The sequence below is a fragment of the Cynoglossus semilaevis genome, chromosome 8, assembly GCF_000523025.1.
Source record: "Cynoglossus semilaevis isolate Cse_v1.0 chromosome 8, Cse_v1.0, whole genome shotgun sequence".
Lineage (NCBI taxonomy): Eukaryota > Metazoa > Chordata > Actinopteri > Pleuronectiformes > Cynoglossidae > Cynoglossus > Cynoglossus semilaevis.
Window position 1 is genome coordinate 5,784,235 of NC_024314.1, and position 17,390 is coordinate 5,801,624.

General features: G+C 39.3%; 2 protein-coding genes across 5 annotated transcripts in view; both read left to right on the top strand.

Moving 5' to 3' along the window:
- pyyb (peptide YYb) overlaps positions 1 to 399 on the top strand; it is a 3,706-nt gene extending 3,307 nt beyond the window's left edge. The window contains exon 4 of the mRNA XM_008314270.3: positions 262 to 399. Coding sequence (XP_008312492.1) covers positions 262 to 286 — 25 coding nt within the window. The 3' untranslated portion in view covers positions 287 to 399. The remainder of the gene's footprint in view (positions 1 to 261) is intronic.
- Positions 400 to 838: 439 nt separating this feature from the next.
- The window catches only part of mpp2b (MAGUK p55 scaffold protein 2b), a 29,582-nt gene continuing 13,030 nt past the window's right edge, over positions 839 to 17,390 (top strand). Inside the window, exons 1-3 of one of the 4 annotated variants that reach the window (XM_025057565.1) lie at positions 876 to 973; positions 6,518 to 6,559; positions 7,449 to 7,523. In XM_025057565.1, coding sequence (XP_024913333.1) covers positions 7,493 to 7,523 — 31 coding nt within the window. In that variant the 5' untranslated portion in view covers positions 876 to 973; positions 6,518 to 6,559; positions 7,449 to 7,492. Of the gene's footprint in view, positions 974 to 6,517; positions 6,560 to 7,448; positions 7,524 to 9,739; positions 9,990 to 16,562; positions 16,985 to 17,390 lie in introns of those variants that run through there. The other 3 variants (XM_025057566.1, XM_017034722.2, XM_017034728.2) reach the window with 3 other exon arrangements.

Below are 17,390 nucleotides of genomic sequence, written 5' to 3' on the forward strand. Positions count from 1 at the left end.
GGTCTGTCCACTCTAACAGAACAGTCAGACTGAGGTCTGTCCACTCTAACAGTCAGACTGAGGTCTGTCCACTCTAACAGTCAGACTGAGGTCTGTCCACTCTAACAGTCAGACTGAGGTCTGTCCACTCTAACAGAGTGCAGTTTATTTTATTCTTTACTATTCTGGAAACATTGTTCTTAGAAAGTTAAAACTGGTCAGTTTTCTCCAGATTGTTTTTATTCGTTGTTCTAACGTGTAACGATGTGTCTCCTCCTGCAGATCAGACTACAGTGATCAGTGGTGAAAATGTCCAAACTATCAAAAGTACAGCATGTGAGGAGGAATCCCTGGACCACGTAACTCTTCATTTTTAATTTGTCATGCGCATGCAAGTCTGTCAGTTCGTCATCTGTATTGTTTGCTTGTTGAGAAACAAATAATAATGCAATTTCTTTTGATAAAAAAATAATTTACAATAAAGACAAAGTCTAATAAATGAGATGAAACCGATCTACAACTCCTTCAGTTACTGCAGTTGCTCTTACGGCCACTAGATGGCACTTAACAACCATGTACTGTAGAGCTTTTCTGGGCACCTCGGTCAAATCCTATTTCTGCTGGCGCAAGCGTTTACATCGACGACGAGAAGGAATTTAACTTCGCACGGAGGAGAAACCACGCTGAGATACAGGACACGTCCTCCATCTGTCCGTGGACGTCACCGAACATCTGCTGGAACCAGAAGCAGAGAGAATGGGTATGTGATTCACGGACGTGTGCTTCAGTGGGAGCAGGTTAAAGATAGCAGTTGGTTTGAGTACAGTGTTAAGGCTGCTGCTCCTGCTGCAGGCGGCTTCGCTGTGGTGGAACAAGTGACTGCAGAGAGAGACTGAGGCAGAAGGTCTGCTGCTGAGATCCGCCAGCTGTCACAGATCTGGAGGAGCGTCGTTCTGCAGGACCAAGGAACGAAGGACAGGAGGCAAAGAAGCAGGTGAGGTCCACAACACTTAGCTGCAGGTGTGTTAGTGTGTGAGCGTGTGTGTGTGTGTGTACGAACGAACGCGTTGCTTCATTCGTGTTACTACCAGATTATGCTGTTTTCTAGTAAAGCTTTCAAGTGATGTGATCCATCTTGCACCTTCCCCGTAGCTGCAGACCTTCACATAGGCAGGTGTTCTGTTTCTGTGATTCTCAAACCCTGGGGTGCAACCCACAGCTGGGTCAAGGCCTTGGCATTTGCTGGTCTGTACCAATTTTTGGCGCAGTTATTCTTATATCATATTTTCTGTCTACTGCAAAACTGAGCAACAAAAAAAAATTTTTTTAAACAAATGATTGATACTACCATTTGATATGTATATATTAAAAAACATACTTTTTACCAGTGGGCACTCCCTCTGGTGGTAAGTGAAGTGAATTGGAGCATTATTTCACCGTTTGACTGCACTGTATCTGAAGAGACTATCTGGCTGTCAGACAGTCCTGCTGTTTCATTTTCTACCTTATTATTATGGCATCTTAATAGTCATTATTATTATTGCAAAATAATCAAATAGTTTTATTAGGATAATTGTAACTGTCAGTTAAATTTGTTGTCTCCTCAACAATGCATCACCACAGTCAGTTGTTTTATTATTTTTTAATCTGAATCTGTGTCCATGCTGTCAAACCTGGGATCATTTAACCAAGGGTTACACACTTTTTGTCACCTGATAATTATCTAAACTGATTCTAAGACAGGTGACACCACGCTGTGGTTTCCCATCTTAGTCACGATGAATCACATTAATCATCCGCCTGCTCTCATATTGGAAGCAGAAATAATTAGACACCGCTGCTCGTACGTCCCCATCGTTCAAACTTTGAATTTCTGTCTAATTTGATTCTATGCAAAACTGAGCTAGTGCTGATTTTGGTCATTTATGCTTAAGTGTCCGTTTGGTTTTATGTCTTTACTTTCACACTGTGTAGACATTTGATTTTGTTGGAGGATCTTTTTAGATGACCTCTGTCAGTCGGGGAGTCAGTCATGCACGGCCTTATTAAGGCAGGGAGAGGAAGATATGAAAAGTATGATTATTATGGGAACAGAATGTGGCTTTTTGTATCTTAATATATTTAATTCCCAAAGAATGTGGACAGAAATAGTCTTAAAACTGAAGCTATTTCAGTCTAAACGTCCTCAATATGTCTGCCTGGATATGATTCTGTGTTGTCAGTCAACTTCACAATTATTCCCCCTGATAATGTTGAAGCCAAAAATAATGAAGCAAATATTTGCACCAGACTGCAGGAGTTAGAGGGGGAGGGGAGGAGGTGGAGCTTGATAGTTTAGTTTCTGCATGATTTATTAAATATATATATATATATAATTCTTTCAACTATTTTTTTCTTTCCATAACATAATTAAACTTTGAAGCAACAGTGTTAATTGCTGTACAGCTCCACAGGTTAGTAGATGCTCTGTGCTGTAACGCACAGACAGGAAGTTGACACTGATATGGTTCAAGTCTTCTGATCCTGGATGACTGTCTCTGAGACATTAATTCAAATGACTAAAAAAGAAGATTCTGGAAAACACAGGTGAAGTGGAACAAATTAAAAATTTCAACAAAGTGATTACATTATCATCAACAGTGATGAAAAGTTGTTGAACGTCCTGTAATGTTTCCTTTTCCTTCATTAACCCTGGTGCAGTGTTTTTACTGCTTTGATGTAACGAGTGATTCATTACTGCTGACGTAAAATCTAATAGAGTGGAGCTGGCAGTGACAGAGGACGGAGGTAAAACTGGTCATGGGGTAATCACCGCTGGAGATGAATCGACCGAATCGACCGTCACAGCAACTTCTCAAAGTCCAGCTTTCATTATACACAATAATAGGGTGCATTTAAAAAAGATTTGAACATTGTCGTGTGTGTTCAAGTGTTTCTATACGGTTTGTCGAAGGGCTCAAAAAAACTCAGCTTCCAGTGTTTGATTTACTCAAAAGTCAACAAAACTCACAGATACAGATAATAAATGTTTAACCTATTGATATAATTAGATTATGTGTAGCTATACGTTAGCCTTGAGTAAACGCTTGAAATACATTCTTACCAATTTCTTCTTACCAAATTAATAACTAGTTTTACAGTAACTGAAAGGTGATTATGAGAAGAATCCATTTGTTTGGATTTAATTAACCTGATGATTCTTGGAGGAAACAATACAAAGTTGGTAATCAGCAGTGAGTGTTTTCTCTGATACTAAGTCATTTTCCAATGAAAAGATCCCTGTGTTTAAAGTACAGCTCAGAGGTTTTCCATTGATCCACTTTTTGTCTCCAACATATGATTATTTTACGCAGTTTTCCTTGTTGCCATGGTGAAGCAGCGTGGAGGAATAAAGCGGCGAAGAGCTGCTCACGGTTGTCTTGGATACAACAGTTTTCTCTTGTAAAGTAATGAGAGGAGCTGAACCTGTGGGAGCACAGGGTTATTTATAGGCCTGGTGCCAGGCTGTGTGTGTGTGTGTGTGCGCGTGTGCAAGCATGTTTGCAAGCTTTATTGCAACCTCACTGTGGGAACAGCTCTGAGCGTTTTACACTTGCTACACAAACACCTGGTCGACCACTTGTGACTTCAGCCCAGCCTTGAATCTGCTACAAGATGGAACTTTAGAAAGAGGAGTCAAATAAAGCACTTTAATCAGAGAGCTTAGAAGTAGTTTAATTTGAGGTTCCACTTCCTTGTTCCACTGGCTTTACTCTTTGGCTCTTTTGACCAACTTTCGAATGTTTTTATAGAATAACTTTAATTGAGTGGCTCTTTGGCCCAGAGGCCACGTCTCTGTCATTGGTGTGGAACCCCAGGGTTCACCTCCTGGGTAAGTTTGAATCCCAGTTAGGGCGGTTGGTACCTTCCAGTGGACTGACCACCTGCAGGAAGGTTCAGGGGGGTTGGTACGGTGCAGTGTGATTTGGGTGGCGGTCGTGGAGACTGCTGCCCCTGCGACCTGGTAACGGATAAGAGGATGAAAATGAATGGATGGATGGAGGAGTAAATGGATGGATAGATGGAAGTTTAATTGATGGTTGGACTACCATCTGAACTTGACTAATTGAATTGTTTTATGTTGTTGTCGGCGCTCAGTTTCATCAAGCACAATCACAATCACATATTCAGGGTGGGAGTAAAGGAAGGTATCAAAAATTTCACATTTTACTCTTAATATTTTATTTATTTTTGATAATTGCTTAAAATTGACCAAATAACCTGTGATGTCCATTGCTGTTTCTGGATGTAATGAGCAGCAGAGTCTAAGTACACAGGGTACTACGACTGTCTCTACTGAGACACAGTGACCTACAACTCGTACAACCGCAGGGCTTTTGCCTGTGCAGCAGAAACACAGTTAGTGAGAAAAGCACCTGTGTGACCCCAGGGACGAAGTGTTCCCTCATTGCTCACTGTTTCAGCTAAAGTCCACCAGAACACAACTTGGATTTCTGCAGCATTTCTTATAACCCATCCAAAGAAACACATCCCACAGATATTGTCCAAATTTATTCTGCGCGGTTGTAAAGGTAAATGTCAGGGTGAGAGAAAGAGAGAATAGAGAAAGTCTCACCCTTTCTGTGTGTGTGTGTGTGTGAGTCCTGCTGTACCCTCTGAAGTTGCTGTGTGGTCTGTTCCAGTACCTTTAACAATTGCATTTCTCTGCACACACACAGGATTCTGTGGATAAGCCTCGAGGGACCGGCATGTCGTATTAAAGACCTGAACCACATTGATCAGATTTTCTGCAGAAAAGCTCAGAATCCCCTGGATGTCACAGAGGCAGCAACAGCTCCTACAGCCAGTAACCATGTTGTTCTGTGAAGATTAGTGTTTTATTCAGTTTACACTCATTAGACTCTCATTTTTTACTGTTTTTTTTTTCTTTAGCTATTCTTGGATGTTTTTAATCTGTGTTGGCCGTCTTTGTCTGTCTCTTTCTGCTGGATATCCACTCACTCCATGGACCGTCTGGGTCTGTTATATCTTTAGGTTTTGCCATGAAGATGACCATGAAAGACCAGCCCAGAAATAGGTCATTGTTAGCTAAACTAAAACAAAAAATATGAACTGCTTCACTAACAATACCACTGATATGCTTTGGTAAATGTTAATTACTCCAAATTACAAGATCAATTTGATAAATATTACACTAATTACCAGCAGAAACAGGAAGTTCTACATTAATGTTCAACTATTAATAAAAATAAAACATGGACCACATTAAACCTACCCGCCGCAGAACAAATTGGTTTAAATGAATAATGCACAAAAGGGAACTGACACACTGTGCAGTGACACCGTTGATGACCAGGGTGTGTAACCCCCCCCCCTCCTCTGCTCTGTAACACCTGGTCACTCAGGCTGCGTGTGTTTCTTCTGTGTTTTATTTCACTGAGACCCAGTGCATCACTAGTCATTCATGATTCAGACAGATCAATATTTGTGGAGTGAACTGTAATACAGCTGGTCTTAAAGTGTTTATTGAATGAATATTTAACCACAGATGATGAAATGCTGTGATACCAAGCTGCACATTTGAACAAACAGGATTTTAGGAAGATGTTTGAATGTCCGTGCAGTGACTGAAATGATTAAAATGACATCCCATGGCCGCAGGGCATTTTCATATTAATGTTTGATGACAATGAGAGAGTGGAAGAGAAAGCACCAGAGAGAAAAAAATGGAAGTAATAAAAGAGAGAAGAATGTCATCCTGCAGTTTAGAAATACGAGCTGCTCTGTGGTGAATGACAAATGTGATCCCATCTGGGGGAATAAATTAATTAATTCAGTTTATCAAATAAATGCCATCGGAAGTCAAAACAGACGCATTTGACATGTGGCAGTCATTACTTGAGCTGTTACTGCCCCCGTGGGACCATTTCATGTAATTCCCCTGGCATTTTGTAATAAAACAATGCAGCGTCAACGATGAAGAGGAAAAGATTTTCAAGTGTTGACTTAGGGAGACATTTTTTACACACTGAGCCTGTAGAGATGTTCCTGGGATCAGCTCTTCCCCAGCACTGGCTCTATCCTAGACAGCTATTGTCATGGCAACCAGGAATTAGCATCCATGGATACGTTAGTCTCCCTTCATCAGCTCAGCCCATTTGTTCATCGTTGTTATTTCTGTTTGACTGCTGGACACACACTGTTTTCTCTGTGCCTTTGTTTTTGTTTTTTTGTAATTATCAATTGCGACTATCCTTTGCCTTGACAACAAGAAACAGATTTTGCGAATCTGTGGTCTTCATGTAGCCTGGTGGGAGCAGTGAGGTTCCTGTAAGATCACAGGATCTTCAGGCGTCTGTGATAAAAACACCTGGTATTAGCCTGTCTCCTAGTTCAGAGCATTAACAGTATTGTTTTTAGGTCCATTAATGTTCAGAAGTGCTCGCTGACTTTATTGTAAATCAAATAGGACACAGCCATGTTGGATGTTTACAACACTGCAGAAGAAATTCACTGTTGTTCCTCTTCTTATCACTAGGTTCTTCAAAAACACAGTGACGCGGCTGCTGCTCATTCACAGGTAACAACTCACTGAAAAACACACAGCACTGTCACTAAATGAGGTGTTTTAAGATGTCTGCTGACAACAGCAGCTGAAGGCGACCAGAAACCTGTAACTGTGAGAAAAACCTAAACAAGGCCTAAACTTTAAGTCACATGGAGTTCTTATTATTCCCCTTTTCTTTGGTTTTATTTGTCCTTCTTAAGCAGCTGCTGACAGATTGTTGTTTGCCTCTGCTCCTCTGAAGCCTGTTGATGTTTTCCTGTGTAAAAGGATCATTAGCATCAACACAGTTCCTCTCTGGGCTAATATTAGCTGGCCTGCATCCCCCACCCCCCTTTCTCTCACCCATTCACTCACTCAGTGTCTTTCCAACTGTTGCTAATAATAATCCTCATGATGGACATGCTGGCATAAATTGTTTGTGTGTTGCCAGAGAAACTGGTTATTCTATTTTTAGGTACTAATAAAGACAGATGGTGTGTGTGTGTGTGTGTGTGTGTGGGGGGTGTGTGTGTGTGTGTGTGTGTGTGTGTGTGTGTGTGTGGTTTAGGTACAGCTGATGGGTTGGTGAATGTTTTATGTCTATGTTAAGTCGTCACAACTCAGACAAATCAGTGTGTATGTGCGAGCTAGAGAGAGAGAGAGAGAGAGTCGGTTGATTGGTTGAATAAGAGAATGAGCAGCACCAACTAGACTCAGACTCAGAGAGATTGTGTTTTTCCTTGTTGATGTTCAGACTCACAGCGACCTCAGTGCTGAGCAGTAAATCCTCCAGGTCCGGCAGCAGGACTGTACACGCCTGCTTCTGTTTCCATGTCATTCTTCCATTCTTACACCCTTAACAAGTTTGAATCAATTTAATAAAAAAACATTCACCTTTTGAACTCTTCTCCTTTTGTTTTAGTTGATGTCCGGGTGGCTGACGCCAGGAGAAGTCAATTGTAAAAAATGCCTGTGGCAACAACCAGCTCCGATTCAGGTAAGTACCTTGGTCTCAGTATGATGACAGCATCAGGCTATGAGTGTGTGTGTGTGTGTGTGTGTTTTCCCAGGATACTTCTCCTTCCACAGTTCTAAAACATGCAGGATAATGTCTATGAAGATTCTTAGTCAGCCAGGTCACGGTCAGGTTTGAAAGTTCTGTTAGGCAACTGGACGAGAATTTTCTAAAAGTTCATGTCCAGTTGCTGTGAACTTTTAGAAAGTTTAGAAAGAAACTTTTAGATTTTCTAAAAGTAGACGTTTCACCTCTCATCCAAGAGGCTTCTTCAGTTTTGAACTGAAGTGAAACTTCTTCTTTTAGAAAATTCACATCCAGTTGCCTAACAGAACTTTCAGGATAATGTTCATTGTTTTACGCTCCATCGTCCGTAGGTGTACATGTGAGTGTGGATGGTTCTTTGGTCATGTGATTGTCTCTCTCTAAAAAAGAAAAAAGATTAAGTGGGTAAAGATGAAAGAATGTCACCTGACTAGTGATCCTACAAATTGATTGGCAGCTGCATGTGGACCATTGGCTGCTGGTGATTAAAACAATTCTACACAATTGGATGTCCCACTATTGTCAGACGGTGCCTGGTTACCACCGACCCCCAGAGGAAACGTTTTCTCCGCTCCTGTTGTTTGCAGACCTCTAGTCATTAGGAATCATAGTTTTCTTATGAAGATGTCCAGAACACAGGCTCCTGCTGGCTGTGAACCAAACCTGTCAGTAAATGAAGGATACAACAACATTTTTACTGTAGCAGAATTATGTCTTAACCACTTAAAAAAACCACACAGAAAACAGTGAAATGCCAAACTGACACGTCACCGTCCTTCTTTGAATTTCTTCTTGACTGTTGAACCACAGATATAAAGGATTGAAAAAGGCAAAGCCACAGTAAATGGAGGCAATAAGTGTATTGGTTGCTGTGAGCCAAGTGTCAGACTTGTGGCTGCCGTTCAATCAAAAGCAGCAGCTGCTGGAGGGAATCTGCACCATCAAAAGTCAAAATGTGTGGGTGTCGGTTCCGTCAGCCACATCTGATCTCTGCTCTCACTGCAACTTAGTCTGGACAAGTGCAGCTTTTAGTAATGAAGTATTTTTCCCCAACAGCAATTCATGTCTTTTTTAACATTTAAACAGCAACATTCAGAAGCGTTCCTAGCTGAAACCCATAAATATACAGTTCATCTTTAATCAGTTAATGGATGTGGACCTTTACTTATGAAGGAAAAGGACAAAAGGCTTGAATTTTTACTGACCAAATGTATTATATGTGTTTATCTTGTTTTATTTGGTAGGTTACAAATCTGGACTGTAGGAAACACAGGCAAGCAATATGGTCATTTGTGTTGAGTTACTGTGGATTAAACCAAATCATTTGTGATCATAATTAATTATAATTAGTTCAATTAATCAAGATTAATCAAACAAATCCAACCTTCCCGGTGGTGGAGTGGTGAAGTCGTCGTCCTCATATATATATATATATATATATATATATATATATAATGAATATATTATAGATATATATATATTATAGATATTTATTGGTCTACCCTCACTCAGTCTTTTTGTCAGTGGTGTCAGTCAGCTTATCAGACCTCTGACCTGAAGTTGAACCAACCAATGCATGCTGGGAGTTGAGTTAAAATGGTGTTTTAGGTGGAAATCTTTTTCCCCGCAGCATGTGTAAATGACGGCATGAGTACTGAGTGTGTATTGGGGCTATGATCAGTGGATTGACGGTGGCATTAAGGGACAAACTGGGCACATCTGTCTGCCCATGTATTGAAATATAACCCTTATAATCATTCTGCCAACATTCTGTTTGCCAGTACAATTACTCAAATGCTTTTTGCGTCTGGTAAATGATCATTTGTGTTTGTAGTCGTGAACCCTCGGGTTGATCCCTGACCAGCAGCTCCTCCTCCTTCACGCCACTCGTTCCCCTCTTAACCAGAGTGAAGCCTATAGGGAAAAAATATTTCTGCCACCCCCCCCTCTCCTTCTCCCCCTCCCTCCTCTCTTTTTTTCTTGCAGAGAAAACATAACAGGCACACACCTTCTTTTGCTCAAACACACAAGCCTCTCTCTCATCTGTATTCATTCATGTGGAGGAGAAGACGCTCATCCAGGCGTAGCTTAAACACATTTACGTCAAGAGCAGGTGGAGAGGGAGGAGAGAGAGCGAGGGAGGGAAGGAGGGAGGGAGGGAGGCTGGCTTTTGGCAAAAGAAGGGAAGAGAATCAGGGGCAGATAGGAAGAGAGGGAGAGTCAGAGACGGGGATAGAAGGAAAACAGAAAGTGAGGTAGATCTCACAGCCTGCCTCAGATACTGTGCTGGGTGTGTTAGTGTGCTGTTGTTCATGGCTGGCAGCCTGTTTGAACGACTTTCCCTGGAGGAGGGCGACTCAGCCAACTCCCTGGAGGGCCTGGAAATCAAACTGGAAGGAGAAGGTAGGAACATGAGAACATGAGTCCCTGCCTGCTGAGTGTGAGAGGGAGGGATGCTGAATAGATACAAATCCAATGAGTTCTCTGGCTACAGGGTTAGTAACGCTGAAGTAGAGGCTTTACTGGGGAGCACTGCTCAAGAACATGTTTGTACCAGAGCTGCTGTTTGTGTTCTATAGTTGGAACCTCCAGAGTGTGATGTGGATGAGGGGAGACAGATCAGGCAGATTAGGACCATGGGGCAACATGTGATGCTGAGGAATCTGAGAAAGCAGACCGCAGAGACAAAATGGAAAAAAAGCTTTAGATTAGTTTTTTAAATGGTAGCTTTTGTGTGTAGACTGTGTGAAGTTGCAGTTAATGCTAATATTTAGCATCAAGTCAGTGCTTTTGGGCATTTATGGTCAATAAGAGATTCTCAAGTTCAGAGAATCATAAATAAGGAGCGAGGTTTGTTTTTTTACGGACCAGCAGTCAGTGTAAGTATGTGTGTGAGTGTGAGGGGAGGTAACGCACGTGACATAACACAGTAGAAGTGGCTCACATATAATCTAATAATTATACATATGCTGTAATCAAAATTGTTATTTTATCATATACGCCAACATTTTAGGACTCATTAAGCCATTAGTCCTTTTTAAATAAGCTGCATAAAAAATTGCAACTGTGGAGAAGCAGTTTGAAGTTATCATTTTTCAAAATAAAAGACCACGCAGACTAATTCATTTTAAAAGTTCAAATTAAAACTAAACAATTTTTTTCTCTGGCCCGGTACACAATAGTCGACGGCCCAGCACTGGTGCCTAGGGTGGATGTTGGGAACCCCTGAATAAAGATGAAGCTACATCATAAACGTGGAGACTAATCTGCAGCAGCCGTGTGATGCTAGCACGTCAATATGGACTCTTCATCTCTGAAGGGACGTTTCCAGCATGTTGTTAAATCTATGACATGAAGAGTTGGGGCAGTCCTGATGGTAAAAACAGTTCCAGCTTCCTGTTTTATCAGCAGTTTAGCGTGTTTTTCTTCCTAACTCAGGCCTGGTGGTCATTTCTCTTTAATGTTCTCTGTTCTTGTTGTTCGTGTTTATTGCGGGCCCTTGTTTAAAGCAGCCTGAGGTCCATTTCACGATGATATAAAAGTTTAGGTTTAGCTGCTTGTTTATTTTCTTTGGCATATTAATATTTAGTGTCTTCCTTGTTCTGTTGTCAAGAAGTTCTGGTTTTTATTATAAATCAAATGAAAAAGAAGGAGTGATTGTACAAATATACTCAAAACATTCTGCATTTGACCATTCTGTGACTCTGTCACGTGACCTGGCAAGGCCAGGATTCAAACCTGCAATCTTCCCATGACGAGCATAATCTTTAAACTAGCTGGTAGCCTTCAGCTCCTGACGTTTTGTATTTCTCTGTTACCCTGGCACCATTCCTCTCTAGCCTACATACAAACAATCGGTGCCTGCATGTGAATCCACTCATTTAGAACCTGTTCTTTTCTGGCGTTCCGCCCCGATCTCCTAACTCCTACTTCTTCCTGTACCGCGTTGAGGTGTCTTGTTTAAGTGTCTTCATCCCACTGCTGCTGCCACAAATAGCCGACAGAGTCCACAGTCAGTGTGTACTCTTCAAGTGCTGTATTTGTCTGTATTGGATAATACTGCATCGTCAGTGTTTCCTCACAGCATGGAGTAGGAGTAGGAAGTGCCATACATCCAATCCATAATTAATGGAGAACATTAATATTGCAGAGCATGCAGTAATGTTCACAGTGTATGTCCATATCTATTTAGGGGCTGCCATTTGCTCTTGTTATTTCACACGGCTGAGTTGAAGCACCTTTGGTAACTCCAGTTAAACCCAAGAACTAATGTAGAATTAAAGCTGTCATGGGAGACTGTCGTGTTTTCACAGTCTTTGTGTTTGTTGGTGCATCATCAGGAGAAAATCACATGTCACACACATCATGGAGTCCTGTGAGACAACGCAGCAGTGACAGACATAATGAATCTCATTCTTTGTCAAACCATTTGCATTCAAGCTGTCGGCAAGTCGCAAGTGTGTGTACGAGGAGACGGAGTGAGAGCTCCGCTGCATTGTACATTCTGCTGAGAAGGGGGGGTGGAGGGGTGGAGTCATTTATATGCAACAGTGTTGTGATCACAGACGGCACGTTTTTAAAGTGTCGCCCTCACAACCTTCAAATCTCTCTCAGCTATTCAGATTATATAGAGAGTGTGCTCTCTGGACTAATGAAGTTTTGTTCAAACACAGGTGATGGCTCATTGAGTACAGTAGTGTTGGTGGGATTAGACTGTCAAAGGTAATCACTGGTGTAGAGAGAATGGGGCAATTTCATTCTTCTCTGGACAGAGGGTTCAATTTTGATTGTGTGACACTGTAAATTACAGTATTCCATCCAAGTCACAGACTGAGGCTCCGTGTTTGGCCTTTCATTAACTGCTGCATGGAAAAAAGATACACAGATAAACAGAGTCAAAATGTTTGTGTCCTCAGAGTGCACCCAGTGGATAAATAAGAGAAGGAAATGAAACTTTTAGTAACTTTTTTTCTTCATCTAATATGTTTTGGGTTTTTTTTTAATCTATTTTTGTTTTCAAGCTTTTGACTTTTTGATTTGGGGCTAACGAGAAGAAGACACCTTTTGCTAATTCTGTGTTGATCATGTTTGGAACATTTTAGCTCTATATGTGTTCATTTTCTGGCATCTTTAGTTTGTTAGTTATCATATGGCTAATACTAGCTATTTCTTTTCTTTTTTGTTTCTAAGCATTTGTTACTTTTGTATATATATATATATATATATATATATATATATATATATATATATATATATATATATAGTGTTATACCTTTCTTGTGAATTTTTGGCAACTTATTTTTAAGCTGACTTGTTTCGACTTTTGGTAATCTTCTACTTGACACTTGGGATGAATTTTTTGGTTTGATTGTGGAAGGTCTTATGCATTTTTTTATGCCTTGAGCTAGCATGAGCCTCTTAGCATCTTGTGAGCTTTCTTGTAGCTTATATTGATACATGAGTCATGCCTCTGCATTTTTTACGGCAGTTTTTGAAGGTCAAGCATGTATATTTGAAAAACTATTCCAGTTATAAGGAATGCATTTAGCCACTAGCTTTTGCAAATTTCTGCTGTGGTGTGAGTTAGAACAGGAGCTGTTGTCCGTTTGTAAAATGTCAACAAATATCACAATTGTTGTCTCACATGGTGACCTTCAGCCTGGTAATGAGGTGCTCCAGTTCACACCCATAAGTGCTAACACACAGTTGGAATCACCATGGCAATGGTGTGGCTCAAATGGCAGCTTCTTGTCCCTCTTTCTGTTAAATGGAAGAGGCTTTAAAGGACAGTATTCACCAGAGGAATTGTTTGTGTAAAAATATCCTTGTTAGATATGTTAGGTGGTAAATTGAATTGATTGTAAAAAGGCACATTAATATGTACATGGGAGCAAATGCATGTCCATAGTTCAGTTGGTCAGTTAGTTTTGGGCGATTCAGTGACATAGCCTCACTGTGTCTGCAGATATGTGTCTTCCTCTGAATAGAACCACAATTTACCGCATCCACATCATGTTTAATTCAAAATGACCTGAAGCCTGCAATTCAGACCTGAGGTTCCACAGAGAATTCTTTACTTGCTCTATAAATCAACAGAAAAGTAGGCTTTTTGTTCCAAAAACGTTCATTCAGGTGGAGTTTCACTTTCTGGTTGCTCTCTGGTGGTTCATTGCCACTTCTGTCCTATTTTCCCGTCTACACTCGTTAAAAACCAATAGGCTTAAGATGCATTTTCAGCTATTTTTTTTTTCAATATGTAATAATTTAGGAAAGCAGGATTATGACAAACCTAAATATAACATTTATTTATTTTTGCTCTCTTTCATTGACAAAGCCTGCTTTGTACAGTACTGCTTTCACTGCTGACACTAAACTCTGTATGTAATGTGCCCTGTAAACTGTACTTCACCCTGTCAGTTCACTGTCACATCTATGTGTCACTCGTCTTAGTTGTTGGCTGTGGTCTCAGGACTGTGTCTGTACACAGACTGGACGTGTCACACATTTCATAATCTCTGTATAATCTTTATAATCTCTTTATCTATTCTTACTCTCAGACCCATCCATAAATAAAGTATTGTGTTTGAATAGTTTCTAATTGTTAAAATATTTTCTAAATAAGTTTCTCTTAGCTTAGGAATTTGTAATTTTGTAAGCAAAAAAAGATAGAATAACATTCAAATTTAAATTTAACAATAGAAAAGATACCAAAAATATAAGGCTAAAGTAATATGACCTACATTTGGCTAAAAGCTAGTCAAGAGACCGATCAGTTAGTAGAAGATATAGCACACAAGTTAAAACAAACCAAATATTAGGCTAAAGTAACCTGATATGAATAAACGTGGTGCATTGCCCGAGAAGTAAAAATAGCTAGACTAAAAGCAACACTTTTTTTATTTTTAGAAAAAGGACACTGAGACTCTAAAATTAGTAAAGCTACTATTTGAAACAAATAGCTTCTAGCTTTCCAAATATTAACCAATTTCTTTATAAAAGCTGACTAAAAATAGCTCAAGAGTACCAGAAAATATAGCAGAAATATTAAGATACCCATGGCTTACAATTACTGCTTTAAAAAAGTAAAACATAATTAAAAATGTGTAACAAATTGGCTTAAGGCAATCTTAAAAATACATACAAAATAGGTTACATATTTCAAAGTGGTTTAAAGTAAAATTCATGTAAAAGGCAGCTAACAGAAGCTGCAAAAAATCATCTTGAGTATTAAGAAGAATGAGGCAACAGTCACTTTTAACTAAATATTTTATATGATAACAGTAAAATCCAGGACCAATAGATCCTGAAGTTATTAATCATTTCAATATTGATAATGTCTGTTTAAAAGCCACAGAGAAAACTAAGTTTATACTTTAAAAAAGTGTTTCCCAACCTTTTGTGAGCCACTGCACATACAGTATATATCATCAGGAAAAAACCCACGGCACATCACCAAACCAAAATCTCACAAGAAGTATATGGAAATATAAATATATTGTAGTTTAAATTGACTAAAAATGTACTCTTCAACACTCTAATTACATCTTTCTTTAGTTTTTCGTAGTCATCTGCTGCCACCTAGCAGAAGAGGATTAAAGTCTGTCTGTCACAGATTGACGAACAAAGAAAATTTATTTGCAATAAATAAACAATAGTTTTTTGACCAAGTAATTGAAATTAGATCATCTTCCACAGCGCACCTAATGATCTCATACGGCACACTAGTGTGCCACGGCACAGTGGTTGGGAATCACTGCTTTAAAAGACTAGAAGAATCAAGAATTCCATTTTTACAGTACATATTCATCATATCTTTTGCTCATAAAAGAGTCATTTGTTCCGGTGGAGGCTATGATGGAATATATTGAGTCTAATATTCTTTATAGACATTAATTTTTCACTACCTGAGGCAGTGATTGTAATTACATTAGAGAGCAAAGAACAGAATCAAGTCTCCCTCAGAAACTTCAAATTATTTAATAAAGTCTATGCAGACCGAGCGGTGGTGTAGCATACAGAAGGAACTTTGATGTTTTGGAATGGGTTCAACATCATCCTCAACATGTTGTTTGTCTGTCACTACTAACACCGACACAGACATATGGCTGAGGTAAGAAAAATAAATAGTTGTTCGTTTCTGTCCGATTGGACTCTCTCTTTACACAATAAAAAAAAGAACTTCACATTGACCTTCTCCTATGAAGGTGCCAAGATGAATCGCTGCCAGGTCTTTGCTGGAGTTAACTTTCAGTGTCCTTTTTGGAGCGTAGCCGTGGCTGAACAATGAGACTATTTTTCACAGTGAAATATGTTTTGTGCGGCAAACACTACATAAGTCCGATACTTAAGGATCCTTTTGTTGTTAGTTATCTTTCCTCTACTCCCTTTAGGGGTCCTCATAGGAGATCATTTTCCTCTATCCCAAACTACTAGTTGCCTTCTCCACTGTTTCGCCATTATTTATTTATTTATTATTTATTATTCTGTAAAACATTAATAAACATTAATAAATGCAAAACATTAATATATTCATTCATTTATTATATATAATGAATATATTAATATATTTGATTTGATATTATGTTGTATAAAGAGCTTATTTTTATTGCTTCTATTTTTTTCTCAAGGTCGTTATGTAAATAATTACAATATGCATGAATTCAAATACCTTTTGTACATATTTTATGAATTTATTTGATCTACTAAACAATTACAAATATACATGCTTTTTGATTGGATTTTACAATTGGATAAAAATAATATTTAGCTAAATTATGTGAAAATGTGTTGGTTAGGCTCCCAACACAGCTGGGGTTTGTTATTTTGGCCTCCTGTTAAATGAATTGCACCAACAAAATGACAAATCTTACAAATTACATTTAAACATGTGTTTCTCGTTCTACCAAGTAAACTCGTCCGAATGTACATAGACAGTTCAGTTACTTCCCATTTGACTAGACCGATGATACCGTCGTCCGATTTTCAACGAATCCTATTGGCTAAAGAAACTCTGGTCTTGACTGTGACCCGAGTCGACGCACAGAGCAAACCGTCCCGCCAACGTTTTAGCTGCGTAGGAACGTACCGCGTTTGCATGCTTCTCTGATTTAAGAGACATTCTTGAACAAAAACTAACTTGGAGTGTTATTAACAACTTTCTACGCACCGGCAACATCAAACGGAGTCACGATTCACTTCTAAAGATGAGACGGGCGCCGTTTTTTGTGTCGGTAAGTTAGCCGCTAGCACCTGGAAGCTAACTCAGCGTCGAATGCTGGCGATATTATGGAAGAGCTATCGTCTATCACATCCAGTCGCACAGTCTGTTTTTGGCACAGACTAAAATGGGAAACATACATTAAAGGACGCCAGGACTCGTTGCATGTCACCAAAATAAGGTGAGTTTTTAGTCATCTGTGTTGTTACAATTGTTTTAAAAAGCGAGAGTCCCAGAGGTTAGCGTGTTTGGTGACGTTAGAGGAGCTGTGCTGCTGTTTATGTAAATTTTAATCAAGGCATGTTACGCACATAGTCAGTCTGACGTTAGTAATATTTAAATGAAATCATTTTTAATTGTTATTTAGAACCGAGAGGGTGTGGCCAAATTGTAAACCCATGCTATATTATTAGCAGCTGTCAAAGCATTATTATTATTAATATTGTTAGTAGGCTTCTTTTAGTAGGCAAACAGTTGCTATAAAACATTGCTTTGTGAATTTAGATAATGTAAAGAATGCTGATTATTTTTTTTATTTTTTTTAGAACAATCTACAATTTAGGTAATTGTGAAACCATTAGGACATG